This window comes from Thamnophis sirtalis, unplaced genomic scaffold (genome assembly GCF_051295495.1).
Source record: "Thamnophis sirtalis isolate CommonGarterSnake01/CBP01778 unplaced genomic scaffold, rThaSir2_p1.2 scaffold_13, whole genome shotgun sequence".
Classification (NCBI taxonomy): domain Eukaryota; kingdom Metazoa; phylum Chordata; class Lepidosauria; order Squamata; family Natricidae; genus Thamnophis; species Thamnophis sirtalis.
The window spans coordinates 13,594,393-13,617,046 of record NW_028261393.1 but is presented as its reverse complement, the minus strand read 5'-3'; the positions used below and the strand labels follow the sequence as shown (position 1 = coordinate 13,617,046).

The 22,654-nt window shown below is 41.8% G+C and overlaps 1 protein-coding gene across 2 annotated transcripts in view; it reads left to right on the top strand.

The window, feature by feature from the left end:
• HIVEP3 (HIVEP zinc finger 3) overlaps positions 1–22,654 on the top strand; it is a 55,216-nt gene that overhangs the window by 17,120 nt on the left and 15,442 nt on the right. For both annotated transcript variants that reach the window (XM_087728091.1, XM_087728090.1), the window contains exons 3-4: positions 9,754–9,929; positions 21,645–21,743. In XM_087728091.1, coding sequence (XP_087584217.1) covers positions 9,754–9,929; positions 21,645–21,743 — 275 coding nt within the window. The remainder of the gene's footprint in view (positions 1–9,753; positions 9,930–21,644; positions 21,744–22,654) is intronic.

Here is a 22,654-nt window from a genome sequence, read left to right as displayed (position 1 = left end):
ATCAGAGGTGGCTCTTCCTTCCCAAGGGTCGGCCCATGGATTTCCACTGCTCTCCTCTCTTCTGCCTTCTGGGCATCCGCGCCGAACCGGTAGTAATGCTGGCAGGAACCTACCCTGCTCTGAACCCACAGTTTGCTTGAATCTCAGAAGTTTGGGAGTAGAGATGAGGCTTTAAAAAAAATCCCCGAAGAAGAACCAGGTCTTAGCAAATAAGAACAAGGTCAATGTTGCCTAGCCTTGGTAGTTCCAAAGAAATAAAATCCAACTCCAGGAAGCTCAACAATGGACATGCAGGTTGGAAACACTTAGGAGTTGGAAGTCCACACATCTGCAGTTTATTGAAGTCAGGAAGCACTGCTCTAATTGTTCGGCTTCTTTTGACTTCCCACTGCTCCTTTCACAGCTAGTGCAAAATCATGACTGCTGGGTTAACTTCTCCACCATAGGCAGTAATGGGGCTTGTTAGATTTCTTTTGGACCAATCTTTGAAAATCACCATTTATCGCTCCGCAGGTGTATGGACCTGCTTATTGTGGCTTATCTAACAAACAAGCAAGGCTTAGTAAGATGTGCAATTCCACACATATGTCCCCCTGTATGGGACAAGGAGGGAAGAATTGCTAAACGGGAACTGGTGTTGTTTCCTTCCTTGGCAGAGAATACATTTTACCTTTTGGGGGAAGGATTAGGGTTAGGGAAATGGTATTGGGTTTCCTGCTTAAACAGAGGGTTGGACTAGAACAGGTGTTGGCAACCCATGGCTCAAGAGCCGCATGCAGCTCTTTCGTCCCCCTGCTGTGGCTCCCTGTCAGCTGAACCCACCACTGGCTGGCCCTGCCCTTCACCCTCCCCTTCCAGTCACTTCTCACCTAGTCTGAGATGAGAGAGAGAGTTTGTGTAAGAGAAAGAGAAACAGAGAGACACACACAGATGCCCGTTTCCCACAGAAAACATAGGGAGCTACAAAACCTGGGTAGGCATGGCTGAGGATGGTCATGTGATTGGGTGGGAGTGAGTGATGTGAGTTGGCCACACCCACCCAGGTTTTGTGGCTCCTGGCGTTTTCTGTGGGAAACAGTTCCAAATGGCCCTTTGAGTGTTTAATGTCGCAGACCCCTGCACCAGAAGACCTCCAAGGTCCCTTCCAACTTTGCTATTCTGTTAAAACGTTGTCAGCTTGTAATTGGCTTCTTGTATGTATTTTACCTTTTGGGGAAAGGGCATGAGAAAGGCCGTTCAGTTTCCTGTACTAGATAGTGAAAAATAAGGTTATGAGGAAATTTATTTTATTTATTTATTCATTTAGAAAATTTAGAAGTTAATACTTTTAGAAAATTTATATTGTCATTCATACGTGGCAACTCAAGGTGGCTTACTAAGGAGATATTTCCTGACAGTGAGAACAATTAATCAGTGGAACAACTTGCCTCCAGAAGTTGTGAATTCTCCAACACTGGAAGTTTTAAAGAAGAGATTAAATAACCATTTGTCTGAAGCGGTGTAGGGTTTCCTGCCTAAGCTGGGGGTTGGACTAGAAGACCTCCAAGGTCCCTTCCAACTCTGTTATTCTATTCTATTCTAAATGGAAATTTGAATTACTGAGGATATGCCTCTGTCCCATTTAAAATATTTCGAAAGATGATACACTTAAAAAAAATGAATCTATTATATTAAAAAACACAAAGTAAAAAAAAAAATCCTATCTGAAATACACAAGGGTGTTTGTGTGTGAGGGACAGGAAACAACTGTTTAAAAACCCCACAACAAAAAGAAAATCTTTAAAAACCTGAACTAAACTTAAACACTCACAAACAGAAAAACCCATAAAACTACTTTATTTCTAATCCTAAGTATTTAAAAGGCCACGAAGACTGAATACATATTCCACCTATCCAATCATCCATCCATTCCTTCTCAGGCTTATTAAAATAATACAATTTTCTTATATTTCATCATTATGATTCCATTTTAAAAAATGAACCCAACCTAAACCGCATGGAATTGTGTTGTCTAGCCTAGTCTTTCCTTTGGTGCAAAGCTAATTCTACGGCCGAGAGTTGACAGATGTTAAATGAATTTTTAGTGTCTGGGAGACCAACATTTTTCCATGAATACATAATCACCATTTTTTTTTGCAGCTGTCCATTCTTGATGTATCTGGTTCTTCTTAAGACTAAAATGTTTCAAATTTGGGTGATATAGTTTAACAAAACATTAATGTCGTTAACCCCTAATTGCTTTCCACACACCTGGCTTACATAGCAACAACATTTAACTGGTAATAATTACAAATTAACCAGATTTTTGCTGTAATTAAAAACCAAGAAGATGCAAAGGTACTAAATGGTAATTCTCAAACTGAGCCCACAGTGGCAAATACTCAGTACTGTTTCAGCCCTAGTACATGATCGAGGTTAACAAACAAACCTGATACTGTTAAAAAAAAAAAATTAAACCACCATAGTTGTAAGAGAAACTTGAGAAGGAAATCCTAGACTCCTGCCTAAAAATCTGGCCATTAATTTATCAATATATTTAAAATATTTATGTGGAACCAACGTAAGGGATTGTTCTCAATATATGTTTTTAGTATATATTTAGTCCCTTTAAAGGACGCGGTGGTTCAGTGGGCAAGACGCTGATCAGAAAGGTCGGCAGCTCAACAGCTTGAATCCCTAGCGCTGCATAACGGAGTGAGCTCCCGTTACTTGTCCCAGCTTCTGCCAACCTAGCAGTTTGAAAGCATATAAAAATGCAAGTAGAAAAATAGGGTTCCCACTTTGGTGGGAAGGTAACAGCGTTCCCTGCGCCTTCAGCATTTAGCCATGCCAGCCACATGGCCACGGAGATGTCTTCAGATATCACTGGCTCTTTGGCTTTGAAACAGAGATGAGCACCGCCCCCTAGAGTCGCAAAGGACTAGTACATATGTGCGAGAAGAACTTATACCTTTACAGGTAGTCCTTGGCTTATGACTATAATGTAGCCTGCTCACTACAGTCGCAAGTACTGACAGTGATTGTCAGATAGCCTCGCTTAACAACGTCCACTCCCTGCTCTCTCTGATGTGGCTGTTAAACCAATGGGCAGGTTCTTATATGAAGCACAGGGTGCCTCAGGGATTGAGGAGGCCCTAGGAGGCTAGTGCAGGACCAGGGCCACCTGCCCCGGCACTCCCAGGGCTTCCCCTGCCCCATGAGGCACCCCATATTCTTACTCTTTGGGGTCCCTGCAAGCCTCAGCCCGCTCCCACCCAGCCACCCAAGGAAACTTAAAGCCAGGCAGCAGATACTACTGGCAGACAGGGGCTGCTTCATGGCAACCTCGTGCTACTCTGAAAGCACAGGAGTGGGCAGTTCATTTTCCCAAGGGGCCACATGAAAAACTGAGATTGTTTTGCAGGGCTGCTGCTGTCCCCTGCCCCTGTCCCGATGGCCCTGTCAACTCCCTGCCCTCTGTCCTCTGCTGCTGACCCCATGAGCCAGAGAGGGACAGACGAAGGGCCATACGGGGCCCATTGCCTTTAAAATGTCCAGGTGGGTGCAAGCAGAAAGCCACAGTGGTGCAGTACTTCAGCAACAGTACCGCAGGCTAATTTTGCCCACTGCCAGGAGTTCCATCCTCATCAGCGTTCCATCCTTCTCAGGTCAGTAAAATGAGGACCCAGATTGTTGGGGGGGGTGGAGGGTGCAATATGTTGACTCTGTAAACCACTTAGAGAGGATTGTAAAGCACTGTGAAGTGGTGTATACGCTAAGTCTCAAGTGTTATTGCTATTGCTATGCCCTGGATGAGCGTGGCTTCTAATGTTGTTGAGTTGAGAAGCAGTTTGTTCTTTGGAAATGCTCAGAAATGCGTTTCTGAGCCACTCGCTTTTGTTACTTGATGCGAAATACTCGAAAGTTCTCTCCGTGGTAGAAGTGGGAAGAAGAGAGATGTGGCAACTGCTGGAGTTTGCCTTTTTTTGTTGTTGTTCTGGGTGATGTTATGTAACATCTTGTGTCTTAGCAACAATGGTAAAATATCCGCTAATTCCCAAGCATTCCTGTTCTCGTGGGTGACAGCTACTCGTCTATCTCTGCCAGATCAAAAATGTTGGCATTATGCAACTAGTCAACTCTGTGTAACCCCGCTTCTTTGCGCCTGGGTCATCGAAGCTGCTGAAAAACAGTTAACACGAAAGGTCACATCCGGAATATAAATCTGGAGTGCAATCCAGAGCTTCATTTGCATGGTTTCTGCCTAAAATGCAGATGGTTCTGTCAAAGCAAATCCCTTCTGACAACAGCTTTTCATTATAGCAGTGGTTCCCAAACTTGGCAACTTTAAGACTTGTGGACTTCAACTCTTAGAATTCTCCAGCCAGCTCTGCTGGCTGGAGAATTCTGGGAGTTGAAGTCCACAAGTCTTAAAGTTGCCAAGTTTGGGAACCACTGCATTATATGATGTAAAAAAGAAAAAGATTTGGGAGAAGACTAGCAATCCTTTGTACCAGTACATGGTTTTGTATAAGAGACTTTTGTCTATTATGCATTTTTCTCTGAGATTATGGAAACAACCTGGCTTTCTATTTTACTACCATACTCACCTTGGATTGCTTTCTTTTATTTAGTTAGTTAGTTGGTTTGTCAAACATGTACAAGATAGCAGGTATAAGTATGAACATGGATACAAACACAGGAAATGAGTACAAATTAATGGGGACAGTAGGACAGGGACGGTAGGCACGCCAGTGCGCTTATGCACACCCCCTTTACGGACCTCTTAGGAATGGGGTGAAGTCCACGGTAGACAGTTTAAGGTTGAAACTGTGGGGGGTTAGAGAGGATGTAACAACAGTCAGGTAGTGCATTCCAGGCATTGACCACCCTGTTGATGAAGTCGTATTTTCTGCAATTGAGCAGTTTACCTTGAGTTTATATCTATTGTTTGCCAATGTATTATTGAGGTTGAAGCTGAAGTAGTCATTGACAGGTAGGATGTTGTAGCAGACAATTTTGTGTGCTATGCATAGGTCAGATCGCAGGCGGCGTAGTTCTAGGTTGTCCAAGCCCAAAATTTCAAGCCTGGTGGCATAAGGTATTCAATTGCGAGCAGAGGAGTAGAGGACTCTTCTCGTGAAATATCTCTAGACTCTCTCAATTGTATTAATGTCTGATATACAGTGTGGACTCCAGGCAGACGAGCTGTATTCGAGGATTGGTCTGGCAAAGGTTTTATATGCCCTAGTTGGCAGTACTATGTTGCCAGAGAAGAAAATAAGTCCAGTTACCATGACTTGGTTTTCAGACAACTCTACCTGGATGACTGAGAACCTTCATTGAGCTATTCAGAAAGCTCTGGGCAAATCAGAGGTTATCACTCGATCCATGAAATGCCATAAGCAGGAGGAGATGATGATTATGATGATGGAGGAGGAGGAGGAGGAGGAGATGATGAGGATGACAAAGACAGGGGAGATGATGATAATGAGCATGATGAAGATGGAGGAGGAGGAGATGGTGATGATGATTATGGAGGAGGAGATGAGGATAATGAGGATGATGAAGATGGAGGAGGGGGGATGATGAGGATGGAGAGGAGAGGATGATGATGGAGGAGGAGGAGGAGGATGGAGGAGGAGATGATGATAATGAGGATGATGAAAATGGAGGAGGAGGAGATGATGTAGAAGGAGGAGATGAGGATGATGAAGATGGAAGAGGAGGAGATGATGATTATGATGATGATGGAGGAGGAAATGAGGATAATGAGGATGATGAAGATGGAGGAGGGGGGATGATGAGGATGGAGAGGATGAGGATGATGAAGATGGAGGAGGAGATATATCTCCAATAGGCAAGTTCTCTTGGGCCAAGTTCTTTGAAATCTGTTGCTTCTTTACGAGAAATCATTTCTTTTCATCGCTTTGCTCTTGGCTTCCGTTTTCCATCACTCAGTAGGCAAACTTCCAAAAGACAATTTCATAGCCCCAATAAGATTTGGATAGAGAGCTGGCCAGACCCCCCCAAAGATGTTATTCTCCCCCCCCTCCCACTCCCAACCCCCATAATTAACTTGGGAATCATTCCTTTCTCAATGCTCAATTCAGCAACCCTCTCTTTTTGGTGTGTATTTAAGGTCTGCAAGGGATTCCTTTCCTGTTTTGTCAAGTTTCCCAGCTGTTTGTGGCTCCAATCTTGCATGTGGGTGTAATGCAGCATCTGGGAACAGACAGTTTGGCAAAATTCCCTGACCCTAGGCTTCCCAGTCTTCATGTGTATGACTTCTTTGGAAATGCCTCGGAGAATGATAGCTTGAGCATGGCTGGATCTAAGGAAAACCGGGTGAAAAGTTGGGTTTGGGGGTTTCTATGGGCCCATTTTGTTTTAAATAAGGGAAAGCAAAGTACAATATTCGTAAGCCTCCTTTCTCAGGCCTGTGGCTTGAATGAGTGAGTTTCTTTGCAGGAATCCACTATTGTCAATATTGTGGCTATTGCGACTTTTTTTTTTAATTTTTAACCTGAACCTGACAGAAAAGAGTAGTATGCCTTTTTCATCAGAGTTAGCCCAGCAGTCCATTTCCTTTCTTCCCTTTTTTTTTGAACTAGTACAGGGGTTGGCAACGTGCGGCTCTGGAGCCGCATGTGGCTCTTTCAACCCTCTGCTGTGGCTCCCTGTTGCTGGTCAGTAAAAGAAAAAAGGACATCGTGCTAGGAGGAGACTCTATGGTGGGGGAACTGGATTTCTGGTTGGCAGAGGAAAAAGGACGCCGTACTAGGAGGAGACTCTATGGTGGGGGAACCAGACTTCTGGTTGGCAGAGGAAAAAGGATGCTTTGCTAGGAGGAGACTCTATGGTGGAGGAACCAGATTTCCGGTGGGCTCCAGAATTGTGCAGTTTCTTGTAAGTCTAAATTATTCAAACTATGTACAGAAGAAGAAGAAAAATGGAAAGCAGTAAAATGATGTAAAGAAAAAAAAAGGTGGAAGGAGAAGAAACTAAGAAGATAAGTAGAAAAAAAGCAAAACCTTTGCTTTGCCAAAATGACCAATTTCATTTGTGCAGTATTTGCTTGCTCTATGGCTTTCTGTGAGGGATCCGGTGGCTCAGTGGTTAAGACACTGAGCTTGTCAATCGGAAAGGTCAGCAGTTCGGCGGTTCGAATCCCTAGTGCCATGTAACGGAGTGAGCTCTCGTTACTTGTCCCAGCTTCTGCCAACCCAGCAGTTTGAAAGCATGTAAAAATGCAAGTGGGGGGAAATCCAACATTAGAAATTAAGGTGGTATCACTTTACTTGACGTCCCTGGGGTCAGAGGGAAAACATTTGGAACTAATTTCATTGACGCTGAAATCAGGACTTTCCCGGTCTAATTTTAGATTAAGATTAAAAAAATACCCGGGCAACGCCAGATTATCAACTAGTCTATTGTGCCAAGGTTCTTGTTCAATGAATTATTTAGTTAGATGTTCTGTATTTAGGCACATCATTTCTTGAACTTCCTTGAAATGTGTTAGTGTTAACTGACTTTTACTAACCTTTTCCCACCCTATTGATGTATCCTCTGCAGTGCCTGCTCATTTAATATCTTTGTTGCAAATGAACTACAATTAAATGAAAACTGATATTTCTCTTACTTTCTTTTTTGTAGAGCATGCTTGATGTTACTAGCCAATAGAATTGTTTGGGTTCAGTTCAGCTTTCTCGCTTTCCTCTTTTAGATCCTTTCCAAGTTATTTTTTGATGGGTGGGGGGTTCCCTTTTAATGTTTTAGATCTAGATTCCCAAGCTACATTCCTTGCAAATTCAAGACAATCCCCTTCTCTTCCCTCCAAATAACATACATTGGCCATCTGAATGTCTCTTAGGTGGAGAAACATATTTCTATGCTTTGAATGTAGGAAAAACAAGAGGAACCAATTGCTTGTCTACTCTTCTCCCCCAATAATAGATGCAAATTATGAATATCACCACAGGTTTTTTTTTCTTTCCAGCTATATGAATGATGAATTGTTTGTTACGCTAGTGCAGGGGTCGGCAACCTTAAACACTCAAAGAGCCACAAAGGTCCTAACTGGAAGCCCCCCAATTCAATTCTGGAGCTGACCGGAAGTCCGGTTCCCCTACCATAGAGTCTCCTCCTAGTGCGGTGTCCTTTTTCCTCTACCTGTCTTAACCGAAAGTTATATCAATTGTGGAGCCGACCGGCGACAGGGAGCCGCAGCAGAGGGATGAAAGAGCCACATGCGGCTCCAGAGCCACGGGTTGCCGACCCCTGCTATAGTGAGAAAAGGAAGCTCCTGTTACTAGGATAAGCCAAAAGCTAACAGTGCTTTAAAAGTGGGGGTATCTTTCTCTGACATGTTCCACATGAATTTCTGGCCACAGATTTCAGTTCCCAAACTTTTTCTATAAAGTTTAGATTTCAGTAAAAGGCATTAATAAGACACATGGCTGAAGATGATTAGAAATTTCAGGGCTTTGTTTGTTTGTTTGGGAAGAAGGTGCTTGTTAATAAAACAAGGCTAAAGATATGAATGTAGAATGATGGGCATGGAAATGCTTTCCTTGTGTAATACTCTCTGCACACTAAAGGGGAATATTTGTAGCTCAGGGTTGACATGAGGCGGTCTTTGGTGTTAGGTAAGCTCCCCGTTAGGAGAGCGAGTGCGTTCAGAGAAGCATTGTGAGAGTTGTTTTGGAGGACACACAAACCAGCATACAGAGACACTGCAGTTTAAATAGGCTTTTATTTTCGTGGAAATAGAGGTATCAGAGTCCATCAAACAGTCCAAGTCATACACGGATAAGACAGTCAGTCATCAATGTCTTTCAGTTAAGGGATAATCCAAATAACATAGTCCAGTATCATGTAATCAGTTCAGTACTCAAAGTTTGCTAGCAGTTGCAAAACTTACAATAGCTCATGGCACTTTCTAACAGCCTGCTTCCAAAACACTCAGATCAGATCAGCCCAGCATCTAAAAGAGAGCTAACAGTCATTCTGGCTCCCTCTTATGGCCAATGGGGAAAACAACAACCAATCACATTTTACAGTATGATTTAAAGAAACAGGTATAGCATTGTTATATGGTTTATATATTGCCAACCCAACCGTTAGAATTATATTCCTAACACTTGGTGCTCTCTGAGCTTGCTTGTTTTCTTTCAGACATTTCATTACCCAAACTAGGTAACATCATCAGGGCTAGTGGTGATGAGGTCACCTAGTTTGGGTAACGAAACATCTGCAAGAAAACAAGCAAGCTCAGAGAGCACCAAGGACCCCTCATCTCTGTAAACTGCCTGGAGAGTGAAGTCCCTTGTTCATGAAATGTGTTTAACCATTAGGTTCCTCTAAGGAGTCAGGATACTACTCACGGTCCTCTTCGTGCTCATGTAATCTTCCAAACATGAACTGCACGGGATGGGTGGGGACCTTCTGCCTTCCTTGCCTAACATCTGCTTCCTTGAATTGGAAAAAGGAAGGAACTGTTCACCAAGATTGATATTCTCCATTAAAAGATGTAGAAGTGCTGTGGTTCTAAATGAAATACCTACCTCTCTGGGTTTTGGAGGACTCGGCCCGCGCACCCATGGTCCTCCGATGCTCCCTCGGTGCCTTTTTAACCTGCAGCCATGAATAATAATGCAATGGGATTGTGTGTTGGTTCTATGCTTATATGTATACATTTTCTTTTCAAGGAGACTGGCTATATTAAGGTGGGCATCTTTTACTTCTGTTACCATGACACCCTGTTGCTCATAGGTACAAATCAAACGAAGAGTATGTGTATGTGCGAGGCCGTGGACGAGGGAAGTATGTATGTGAGGAGTGTGGAATTCGCTGCAAGAAACCCAGCATGCTGAAGAAACACATTCGCACGCACACAGACGCCAGGCCCTATGTTTGCAAGTACTGTAACTTTGCTTTTAAAACCAAAGGTAAGCATCAGTCAGCTCTGAGCTCATCTTCCTAGTGCATTGCCTTGCTGGTTGACATTCCTTTGGGGCAGCAGCAGCAGCAGCAGCAATCGGGGGCTTAAAGCTCGTTTGGAGAAGACATAGAACCTCAAACTGGCTGAAGTTGGCTGAAGCATGACACCAAAAGCAAAGCTGTTGTCTGCTGGGTAACCAGGTCACAGGGAGACCTTTGACTGGAGTGTGCCTTTAGCGTTTGACCACAGCTGGGCTCAAAATGTCTGTTGGGTTGTTGAGACATTTGTTAGGTGAGTTTTGTCCCCTTTTAACGACTTTTCTTGCCACCGTTGTTAAGGGAATTGTTAGTTAAGTTCCCCGTTGGGAGAGCAAGTATGTTCATAGAAGCGTTATGAGAGTTGTGTTGGAGAACACACAAACCATCATACAGAGACACTGCAGTTTAAATAGGCTTTTACTTTCGTGGAAATAGAGGTATCAGAGTCCATCAAACAGTCCAAGTCATACACGGATAAGACAGTCAGTCATCAACGTCTTTCAGTTAAGGGATAATCCAAATAACATAGTCCATAATCATATAATCAGGTCAGTACTCAAAGTTTGCTAGCAGTTGCAAAACTTACAGTAGCTCACGGCACTTTCTAACAGCCAGCTTCCAAAACACTCAGATCAGATCAGCCCAGCATCTAAAAACAAACAGAGAGCTAACAGTCATTCTGGCTCCCTCTTATGGCTGATTGAGGAAAAACAGCAACCAATCACATTTTACAGTATGATTTAAAGAAACAGGTACAACAGTGTTACATGATTTATATATTGCCAACCCAACCGATAGATTATATTCCTAACAGGAATCACTGCAGTCGATAAGTGGATATACCAGTTTTTGCTAATAATCTGGCTTCTTCCCGATCGACTTTGCAAGAGCTGTGGTGGCACAGTGGTTAGAGTGTAGCTATTTCTGCCGACTGCTGATTGCCAGCAGTTCAGCAGTTCAAGTCCCACCGGCTCAACGCTGACTCAGCCTTCCATCCTTCTGAGGTCATTAAAATCAGGGCCCAGAGTTTTTTTTTGGGGGGGGCAATAGGCTGACTCTGCAAACTACTTAGAGAAGGCTGTAAAGGCAGTATGAAGCGGCATATAAGTACAAGTGCAATTGCTATTGTGGGAAGATCACAAAAGGTGACCCCCCCCCATGACCTTGGGACATATAAATAGGAACCATGGATGATCATGCTTATAGTTGAAAACCATCTCTATTTTAATTCATCGTCTTTTTTTCCTCTAATTCCTATCCATTGTCTCTAGCCACTCATAAAAACTCTACCATGTTGGGTAATATTCTGAGTCTTCTTTATCCCTAATTTTAAAAGTTAACCTATCCATTTCAGCACATTCTAAAATTTTCTGAATTGCTTCCTCGTCTGGCCGAGTGTTTTCATTTTTCCAGTAGTTGGCAAATATAATCCTTGCTGCTGTCAGTATATGTAAGACTAAATATGTGGTCCCTTTATTGTAGCCCTCTGGTATTAGTCCCCACAGATATAATTCCAGCTTCAAATCTATATTCTGTTTAGTAATCTCTTCCGGCCAATTATGTAATTTCTCCCAATATTTTCTTGCTTTGCTGCACGTCCACCACATGTGGCAGTATGTGCCTGGGGACTGATTGCATTTCCAGCATTTTGTAGACTGGTTACTAAACATTTTTGCCATTTACACTATCCATTTTTCTCCTTGACTTGCTCTTATTGGCAATTTTACATCAAAGAAACATACAGGGAGTCCTTGACTTACAATCTTTCATTTAGTGATTATTCAAAGTTACAACAGCACTGAAAAAAAGTGACTTATGGATATTTTTCACACGTATGACCATTGTGGCATCCCCATGATCACCTGATGTAAATTCAGATGCTTGGCAACTGGTTCATACTTATGACCTTTGCTGTGGGGTCATATGGGGTCATGTCCCTTTTGCGACTGTCTGACAAGCGAAGTCAACGGGGAAGCAGATTCACTTAACAGCCATGTTACTAACAATTGCAGTGATTCACTTAACAACTGTGGCCAGAGAAGGGTTGTAAATAGGGCAAAACTCACTTAACAACTGTCCCACTTAGCAGCGTAAATTTTGGGCTAGTTGTGGTCATACGTCAAGAACTCACCTGTCTTCTCCCAAAGGATCGTACTTCCAATCCAAATCTTGTCAGTTCTTAAAAATGCTTATTCACTGCCCTGCATCTCTTTAAGCTTATGGATCTGTTAGCTTTATTGTGGCTCCCCATTTTTGGTTTATTGATAGATACTGTAAGAGAGAGTTTCAATTTTTGCAATAAAGATAATTCTGAAAGCATGACTGAATTGCAGACAGAAGGTTTATAAACCAAGAAAACATGAAATCTGAGCAAGCTGCAGCTTTTTAAAACTGCTGAACGGGATGGGAAGAGGGATGGCTTAAAGTAAAATGTACAATTTTTTTTAGAACATAGTAGTATGGTTAAATTGGAAGTATACCTGTGCAATACTCTTAAGAGCAAAGTATCCCCTTCTTTTCAGTGGAAATAGCTCATGAGCTTCCCCCTTTGCTGCATGAATCAATTACAGGCATAAGGGAACTTAGCTACCAGCCATTATGTTGTTGAGAAATTTGCAGAAGGTAACATGTGGTCAGATTTGGAGAAGTGGCACCTTAACTTGAACTGGTATGGATTTTTCTGCAAGTCGTAGTGGTGATATTCACAAAAACCATCAGTGTTGCATGGGAAGTAGGAAGTAGGTCTGGGCTTTGCCAAAGACCTCTGTAGCCAATTAGCCTGTACTAACCTTGATCATTAGGTGGCTCAGTGGTGAAAATGCTGAGCTTGTCAATCAGAACGGTCGGCAGTTTGGCAGTTTGAAACCCTAGTGCTGCATAACGGAGTGAGCTCCTGTTACTTGTCCCAGCTTCTGCCAACCTAGCAGTTCAAAAGCAGGTAACAATGCAAGTGAAAAAATAGGAACCACCTTTGGTGGGAAGGTAACAGCATTCTGTGTGCCTTTGGCATTTAGTCATGCCGGCTACATGACCACGGAAAGTTCTTCGGACAGCGCTGGCTCTTTGGCTTTGAAACGGAGATGAGCACCGCCCCCTAGAGTCGGGAACGACCAGCACATAACGTGCGAGGGGAACTTTTACCTTTATCTTTAACCTTGATCAAGTATAGAAACCTCTACCTATGATATCAGAAACTGCTATGAGAATATTGCATATTTTGCTTAAGAGAAATCAGCTGACATTTGAAGCGTAAATTCAAGGCTTCCAAATGCCTCTCTTGGGTTATTCTCATTTCTGATTTCTAGAACCAAAAGTCCCAGTTGGGTCTTCAGCAAAGTATTAGCTCTGTGTTTGAATTCACATATCGTGCATTTGTTTGAAAAGTGGCAGGTTGCAAAACCGATAACTGCCTCTTCAGTTGGCATACAATGCTTGCCCAGAAGGATCACGTGAATGGGTATGGAAAAAATATTGGGAACTCTTATTTGATATCTTGATGTAATTGAAAAGTGGGATTGCAATGATTGTGCAACAATGTAAGTTCTGGTCTGCAGTTCATCATCTGAATTCATAGATAGATAGATAGATAGATAGATAGATAGATAGATAGATAGATAGATAGATAGATAGATAGATAGATAGATAGATAGATAGATAGAGGTAGATAGATAGATAGATAGATAGATGATAGATAGATAGATAGATAGATAGATAGAGATAGATAGATAGAGATAGATAGATAGATGATAGATAGATGATAGATGATAGATAGATAGATAGATAGATAGATAGATAGATAGATAGATGATAGATAGAGATAGATAGATAGATGATAGATAGATAGAGATATAGATAGATAAATAGATAGATAGATAGATAGATAGATGATAGATAGAGAGATAGAGAGATAAATAGATAGATAGATGATAGATAGAGATAGATAGATAGAGAGAGAGAGAGAGAGAGATAAATAGATAGATAGATAGATAGATAGATAGATGATAGATAGAGATAGATAGATAGATAGATGATAGATAGATAGATAGATAGATAGATAGATAGATAGATAGATAGATGATAGATAGAGATAGATAGATAGATGATAGATAGATAGATAGATAGATAGATAGATAGATAGATAGATAGATAGATAGATAGATAGATAGATGATAGATAGATAGAGATTGTTGTTCAGTTCAAGGAAACATAGGTGTGGGGGAATGTGCCTCTTTAGTTTAGAGGATTTTTTTTCCTGAAGAAAATCGGAAAGAATTGAACTTATTTTCCAAAGTAATTAGATGTTTTGAATTTGCTTCTCCCTCCATCCTCTTTACCTACCTACCCACCTACCTACCTGTTCTGACCGAGGCTTCCCCAGCAGCACGAAGCTGAGTCCTCGTCCTGATAAACCCCTTTTATTTAATTTACAGTGAATTCCTCTCCCAGAAAGTCTTTCAGGATAGTTCACAATTACTTTTTATCAGGCTTGGAAAGTGGCCAAGCTAATATCTTTCAGATGCCGCAGAACTTGGCAAGAATGCAGGAATGAACTAATTGTCTTCTGCAAACACTCCTCCCCTTTCACCTCCTCTTTTATTCCCTATGGGAGGGGCCATTTACCGTCCACCTGTGGCCTTACTTCCAAGTCAACCCTTGTTCCTTAGCTGTTCAATTTGTCTGGCAACTCTGCCCATGCGCACTGAGAACAGGCTCCTGCTGTTCGTCTGCCTCACTGATGTCTGACTCTGAAGGCAGCTGATAACCGGCATACGGCTCTGGCCCCCTCTCTGCTTCTGACACAGAGCCCTCATCAGAGCTTTCCCCAGACTCTAGGACTGGTCCACGTTCCTCCCCAACCTCCTCACTGTCTGGCCGGCCACAACACTACCTACCTACGATCTCAAATGTCTTGCTCTCAGTCCTCTCAATTTCCAGCATCCATTCCTTTTGAATACCTTCCACAACTCCTGGCAACAATATAGCTAGCATCCAGGAGGAATAAAATATGTTTTCTGATTCCATCCTTATTCTTTTTCTTCTTGTACATCGTACGTCAACATGCTTGTATGTCCTACGTGCGGAGATAGAAGGTTATGCAGAAAGTCAGCCATTCCCTCCCCCCCCTTTCTCGGGTTTTAATCTGAGACAGAAAAAAAAATCAGCTCTTAAAATTTTGCAAGCTTTTCTTGGAAGCTATTCATATAAGTCTCTGAATATCTATTGCGGCTTGACCAGAAGTCTAAACACCACAGAGTACAAGTAGGCAAGTAAAATATACAGTAAAAATAATTACAGCATTTTCAGGACCTTGGACAACTTCATAAGGAAAAAACTGTTGTCCTAGCAGAGAATATAGTGTCTAAAAAATGCAGACAGAACCTAGTCATTTATTTACTTCCTGGGGGATGATGGCAGCAATCTTTAAAACAATTCAAGGCAATTACTGTAGTTTCGTGCTGCTTGTGTAGCTGAAAAATAGTAGAAGCCCCTACGGTTATACTGTAGTAATCAGAATTTAAGGTAGAAGGGAGGACTGAATTTTCAGATAAGGAGGGCATAGAAGAAAGCTCTGACTTCTCTAGATCAGATGGAGATTTGCAACTCACCTGTCCCCTGAATCTTTTCTGGGTTGCGTCTCAGTTCAAGGAACATCATAATGCTTCTATGATGAAAATATAGGTCCTCATTTCTACATATAAAAGAATGACTATGTAACAAGTTTATCAAAGCAGGCATAGAGTATTTGTTTCTATTCTGTTCCAACTTTGTCGATTCGTAAACCTTATTATAATATAACTTTGGAGGCAGTAATAAACTTGGAAAAAAGATCTTTGCCAATTTTTCTGGGATTTTATCCTGAAGCTTGAACTAGCAAAAATGTTCCTAGTATCCGTAGTGTTCTGGAGGGGTCAGCTTGTTGAGAAAAGTTTTCTCCTCTCTGAATTGTACCCTCCTCCCCAAAGTTTTCTTGCTTGTGTGTGTGCTTGCTTTCTAGAAGGAAACCAAGTTCTATTGCACAAACAAAACTCAGGTATTTTTCAGTGCACTTGTTATAATGGCAAAGTGGGATGTAGCCTTTGAAGTGAATTTAAGCAATTTCAAATATTCACCTTAAAAGGTGGGGAAAGATTAGCTCTACGATCCGTGTGTGTTTTAAGATCCAGTAAAAGGTTGTTCCCTGCCATCGTGTTATTTGAGCACTTCTAAGCCACTTAGAATCCAATTACGGCACTGAGCAAAAACATACTTCATTCCCCAACTGAAGCAAATGAGAATTGAAAGTCCTTAATTTGGTTTGGATTGTGTTATTCACATACAGTGAACGGGCCGTTTCCCTGTTTTTTTTTCCTTTCCCTTTTCTTTCTGCTTTGATAGCTTGTTGCAAAGAGAATGTATTATTATAATTTAATTTGAGCTTGATCCTAAAAGTGACTGTTATGCAGATACACACACACACACACACACACACACACACACACACACGTATTGTGTCAACACCTGGTATGCCCAAATACGGGAGGGAGCATACTGCTTCCCTTTTCTGTCTATCAGCTCACTCTGGGAGCCATCCAGGCAGAAAGCCATTTTTTTTATGTTGCTTGTTACATTTGTGTTGTAATTGTGCTGATAAATAAATAAAGGTAGACTAGTATAGATCTATTTCAAGCTATTTAGCTCTCATCAGCTAGCCATACCCTTACTGGGAATTGAATTATTTATCAGTACAAAAGGATCGATCACAATGTTATTTTGTTTGATCATTTGCATTTAATGATCTTGGCATAAATTTCACTATGCTCAATTTGGATAACCAAATTCTGTGGCTATCCAAAAAGTAGTAAATGTTGTTAAACTGATTGGGGTACTAGTGAAGATGCTGGCTTAGAAACCAGGAGACAGTGAATTCTAGTTTTGTCTCAGGCGGCTGAGGGGCTTCAGGCCACTCTCTCTCAGCCCAACCCACCTAACAGACTTATTGTGGGGAAAATAGGAAGAGGAAGGAGTAGTAAGTATGTTCACCACCTTGAGCTACTTATAAAGTAATAAAGGTGGGGTTAAAAAAAACCCTTTAGAACAGAAAAACCCAATCTGGACTGATTTATCATTTAGTGAGTAACTGGAAGAGATGGAAAACCTGACATTTCTTCCTATTTCTAATCAAGTATGAGCAGATGTGAGATATGATTTCATCTACTCATTTTTGTCCTTAATTTTTTTCCCCTTGAATAACAAAATCCTTTATTTATAGCATTAATACCCTATGACTTAGCTGCAAATATTACAAAGAGGTTTGTTATAAGAAAGAAAGGAAAGGAAAGGAAAGGAAAGGAAAGGAAAGGAAAGGAAAGGAAAGGAAGGAAGGAAGGAAGGAAGGAAAAGAAATGGAGACTAGACAAAACAAATTTAAGCACTAACAAGAAAACTTGTGCCAATATTTAGCTCACATTGGGAATAATATAATCCATTATTTAATAACTCTTCCATTGTTCACACTTTGATATAATTAGACATAATATACGTGAAGGTATCTCTTCTGGAGGCTGAAATCTAACAATTTATTGAAAACACACCTCCACAGTGAATAAACCTCAATGTATCATGTTGCTTTTTTATAATTATTAAGAATTCATTCTTCTTTAGATGGTGTAGTATGCCAACTATTGTATGGTTCTTCTTGATTAGATAATTGTGACTATAGCAAAAATAACTTCTATTCATTACCACTTGCATATTAAAAACAGGGAGAGGAATATAAAAAGGAGTTTTGTCTGATGCCATTATATTGATCCATAAACAAAAGCTGGAATCACTGTCCAAACTAATTAATCATTTGGATTAATACTATCACATGTCCATGTGCTGAACAGTCTGGACTAATCTGGATAAATTCTAACCTCTATATTAGGGTAATAATATATATTAATTTGAGGTCATGAAATAAGGTGCAAACTTTTACATTTTCCAGAACTCCTCAATTATCTAGAGCAGTGATGGCAAACATTTTCGGCAGTGAGTATCAAAAAGATCACACAGAAATGTTGTGCACGCTCGTTGGGACCATGCTCTGGAAAAACTGAACTTCCAGGTTCTAGTGTGCATGCATGCTCGCTGATCAACTGGCCGGCACATATGCGCAGGCCAATTTTTGGCACTGCTGCAAGCGCGAAGGGATCATGCTCCGGAAAAGCCAAACTTCCGGGTTCTGGTGCACATGTGCACCAGGAAATCAGCTAGCCGGCACGCATGTGCACACCGGTTTTCAGCACTGCCATGCACAGCGAGGACAGCTGACTGTCACACATGCATGCATGCCAGAAACCCAGAAGACAAACAGGCAAGGCTGCGCGTGCCAAGCGACATGGCTTCGTGTGCCACTTTGGGCATGCGTCAGTGCTGAAATACATTTTTTTTACTACTGTCAGCGTGGCTTGGTGGGCATGGCAGGGGAAGGATACTGCCAAATCTCCATTCCCAACCCACTCTGGGACAAGCCAGAGATGGTATTTGCTGGTTCTCCGAACTACTCAAAACTTCCGCTACCGGTTCTCCAGAACCTGTCAGAACCTGCTGCATTTCACCCCTGGCACACGTGCCATAGATTTGCCACCACTGGTCTAGAGTTTGAAAAGTATGTCAAGACTAAGAGGCCTGAATACTAGGCGTAAAAAGGAATTTGGGAATCTAATACATTATACTTATGCTGTATAGTACTTGCTGTTGGTAAGAAAGAGAAGTTTTGAGGTTGTATCTAGGACTCGTTAAAACACTGTGATTTGAAGAAATCCTATTTTTGGATCTAGATAATCCAGTAGTTTTTTCTAATTCAGAAAGTTAGATCGTTTCTACATTAAGTCATTGGGACAAAGAAGTTTTTTGCAAGTCCACTGCTCAAAAACATTTTTTTTTCTCTAGGTAAAGTAGCTCATAGAAAAAACAATTGTGTCTTTTTGTCTCTGTAATTTTATAGTTCAAGAATATGTAGCATTTTTTTCAAGATAAAGCCTACCTTAATCCCTTGAATAAGATTATGTGAACTGTATTTCCCTAAGGTGGATTGAATCAGGACCAAAAAATGGGTGGAATCAGATTAAACAAAAAACTAAGCATGATTTTGTTTGATTTCAATGCCAATCCAATTACATTTCTTTCGTAGCCCAGTTATCTGTCTTCCCTGCTATTGTACCTTTTCTGTTTTGCTGTTTAAGAGAGAATAGACATTTACCTCTGGTGATTTCATTGGAGAAATTGGTTCCTTAAGTCCTCATAAAGTTTGTTTCCTCTTTCTGCTGTTGGATACATGTTCTTAGGATTCCTAATAAAGCTACGATTACATTCCCAAATGTTTTTTCGGCTTGGGCATTTCAGAATTTCTCCCTTCCTTACATTCTGGACTGCAAAAATATTCATCTAAGACTATAGGATTTTAAACACTCATTGTTGCAATCTCCAAAAAGCACATCATGCAATCCCTTTGAATTTTCATCCTCTGAGACTTGTAACTAACTTCCATGGTTGGGTTAAGGAACAACTGCAGTTTAAAGACGAAGGATTGGGTGTTTTTTTTTTAATGATCCTTAATGTTTAGAGCCATGTGGCTCTTATCAAGGTTTCAAATGATTCATTAGCTCAGCCCCTCATCATGTTCTTCTGCTGCGACATTCCCCACTCTGGGCCCCTAAAGTCACATTTTCCCAATCACCTGGAAGCTGAGCAGTTACCTGTTTTGATTTATTATTGGACACATAGACATTATTCTGAAAGCACAGCCTATGCTTAATTTGAAGCAGTCCATGTGTAGGTAGCAAATCTATCTTGCTTTCCAATGCAAGAAATCCTGGGTAATTCTATCTTAGATAAAACCTCTTTCTGTTTCATATTTGCTTGCAGTTGTGTTGAAGAACGGTTGCAGGAACTGGGTATGTCTAGTTTAATGAAAAAAAGGACTAGGGGAGACATGATAGCAGTGTCCCAATATCCCAGGGGTTGCCACAAAGAAGAGGGAATCAAACTATTATCCAAAGCACCTGAGGGCAGAACAAGAAGCAATGGGTGGAAACTAATCAAGGAGAGAAACGACTTAGAACTGAGGAGGAATTTCCTGACAGTTAGAACAATTAATCAGTGGAACAACTTGCCTCCAGAAGTTGTGAATGCCCCAACACTGGAAGTCTTTAAGAAGATGTTGGATAGCCATTTGTCTGAAACAGTATAGGGTTTCCTGCCTAGGCAGGGGGTTGGACTAGAAGACCTCCAAGGTCCCTTCCAACTCTGTGTTGAGATCATGATTTAATGTTAAATGAGCAAACTTGCATGCAGACACTTTTTTTTCCCATGCTGGACAAGACTCTTGAGAGTCCCTTGACCTGTAAGATCAAATCAGTCGATCCTAAAAGAAATCAACTTTGATTTTTCTTTGGAAAGATAGAAACTGAAGCTGACACTCAAACACTTGGGCCACCAAAGGAGAAGATGGGACTCATTGGAAAAGACCTTGAAGTTGGGAAAGATGGAAAACAAAAGGAGAAGGGGATAGCAGAGGATGAGGTGTTAGATAGTCATGGATGCAACAAACATGAATTTGGGCAAACTCCAGGAGACAGTGGAGGACGGGGAGGATGGCACGCTACGGACTATGGAGTCGTGAAGTGTCGGACATGACTTGGCAACTGAACAAAGACAATAGTACTCCTTTAAAAAGTAATAATAATAATAATAAGATGTTGATTTAGATGACCTGAGTAGTGATTTCCAGAAGTTGGGAGAATATAAAAATTGGCGGAGGTTTTTAGTGGAATGGTAGCAGAGACCTTGAAAAACAGACTTCAGACTGTAAAAGTGGGTGCATTTAATTTAAAAAAAAAACCTGTAAGGATAAAGCAAGAGGTGAAAGAACCATAGTTCTTTCGAGGTGGCGCAGTGGTTAAATGCAGCACTGCAGGCTACTTCAGCTGACTGCAGTTCTGCAGTTCGGCTGTTCAAATCTCACTGGCTCAGGGTTGACTCAGCCTTCCATCCTTCCGAGGTGGGTAAATTAAAAATGAGACTTGAGTCATGTCCTTGGAAACCTTTGGTTTCTTCTTCATTCTACTCTTCTCCCAGGTCTCCTCTAACATCTCTATCTTTGCTCATTCCCGGAGTAGAATTTACGATTGTGTTAATGTTCTAGGTCAGTAATTTTTTTTCCCAGACTAAAAAGGCAACCAAAGGTAACAGTTCTATTTTATTTATTTTTTTAAGAAAAAAAAACCTGTGAGCTTTTGGATATTTTGATTTGGGAATTCCATTGTCGTCACCTCAATAATAATTGCAGCCACCTGGCACCCCAAGGCATGATGTGGCCATCTCTGCTTTATGCGCTCTGGCAAGGAGCATCCAGTATCCCCCTGCCTCTTCTGCATGTCTCAGGGAAAGGCTTGGAGTAGGGCTTCCCCTGTTTTGGCAAAGCATGTGCCTGATGGCTTTTTCTGCCTTGCATGAGAGCTAGCAGTTGTGAAAAGCCATCCTGTAGTAATTGGGAGAAGCAGACAACAAATTAGCCAGCTGCTTGATGTCAAGAGCGGTAGCCTTCTTGTTCCTGGCCTTGGAATGTAAATCATTGCTTGCTGATTTAAACATTGCTGGTTGCCGCGTGTCGCTTGCCAACAACGACTGACCACTTGTGCCTCTTCTGTTTTCATTTGCAGGGAATTTGACTAAACATATGAAGTCAAAAGCCCACAGCAAAAAATGTCAGGAGATGGGTGTGTTGGCGTCTTCACCGGGAGAGCTGGAACCAGAGGAAGGTAAAGATTTTGGGACTTTCCTTTTGGGGGGGATGGAACCTGATGCTCTCCAGATGGCTGGGATGAAGTGCCCATACCCAGAGTCACCAAGCAATTTACCACGGCTGTGAGATGATGACAGTTGTGGTGTGAATCCGCTCGAGGGTCTTGGTTGCTCGCCCCTAGACACCATTTTTGATGCTGAGTAGAGAGGCAGAACATCTGGGGAATCATTTGACTCCTGTTGTAACAGGTTAGATGGGAACGTCTTCGATAAGCGGCCTCTTGGTAGAACACAACCTCCACCGTCATCATTATGAGAGCTTCTGTCTCCACAGCACTATTTTTTTTTTCCTTTTAGAGTTGTCAACGCTGATTTGAGACAGGTTGGGGGCAAAGGTGGCTTTTGAGCTGCAAATTGCTCCTAGCTAGATTTATCTGTAAGAGATCAGTTCAGGCCATCATTTCCCCAAGTTCTTCCTGCTTTGGAGAAGAGAGAGGAAGAAGGAGGGAGAGGGAGGGAGGGAGAATCTCTCCCTTTCTCCCATTCCCTCCATGTGTGTGTGTGTGTGTGTGTGTGTGTGTGTGTGTGTGTGTGTATGTGTTTCCCTCTTTTTGCTTTGCAACAGTGAAAAACAGTGTTTGGAAGCATTGGTGCCTTGCCAGAGTTTCACCCCTGGGGATGGAAGCACATGCGGGCGAGGGAGCAGTATTGTGTCACTCACAAGGGAGGTGCACTCATATGTGTCAGCCGTGGACATCTGCTCTGGCATCAAATTGCTGGAGGAGTTTTTTCGAGTTCTGTTAACTTACTCAGAATAACCGATGAGCTTCAAGGCAGCTTTCCCAGAATGGTTCTTTGCCTTTCAGACGGATTACCTCGGGGGTTTTCTCAGGGGCATTTTGAGACATTGGGTGGCTCTGGCCAAACC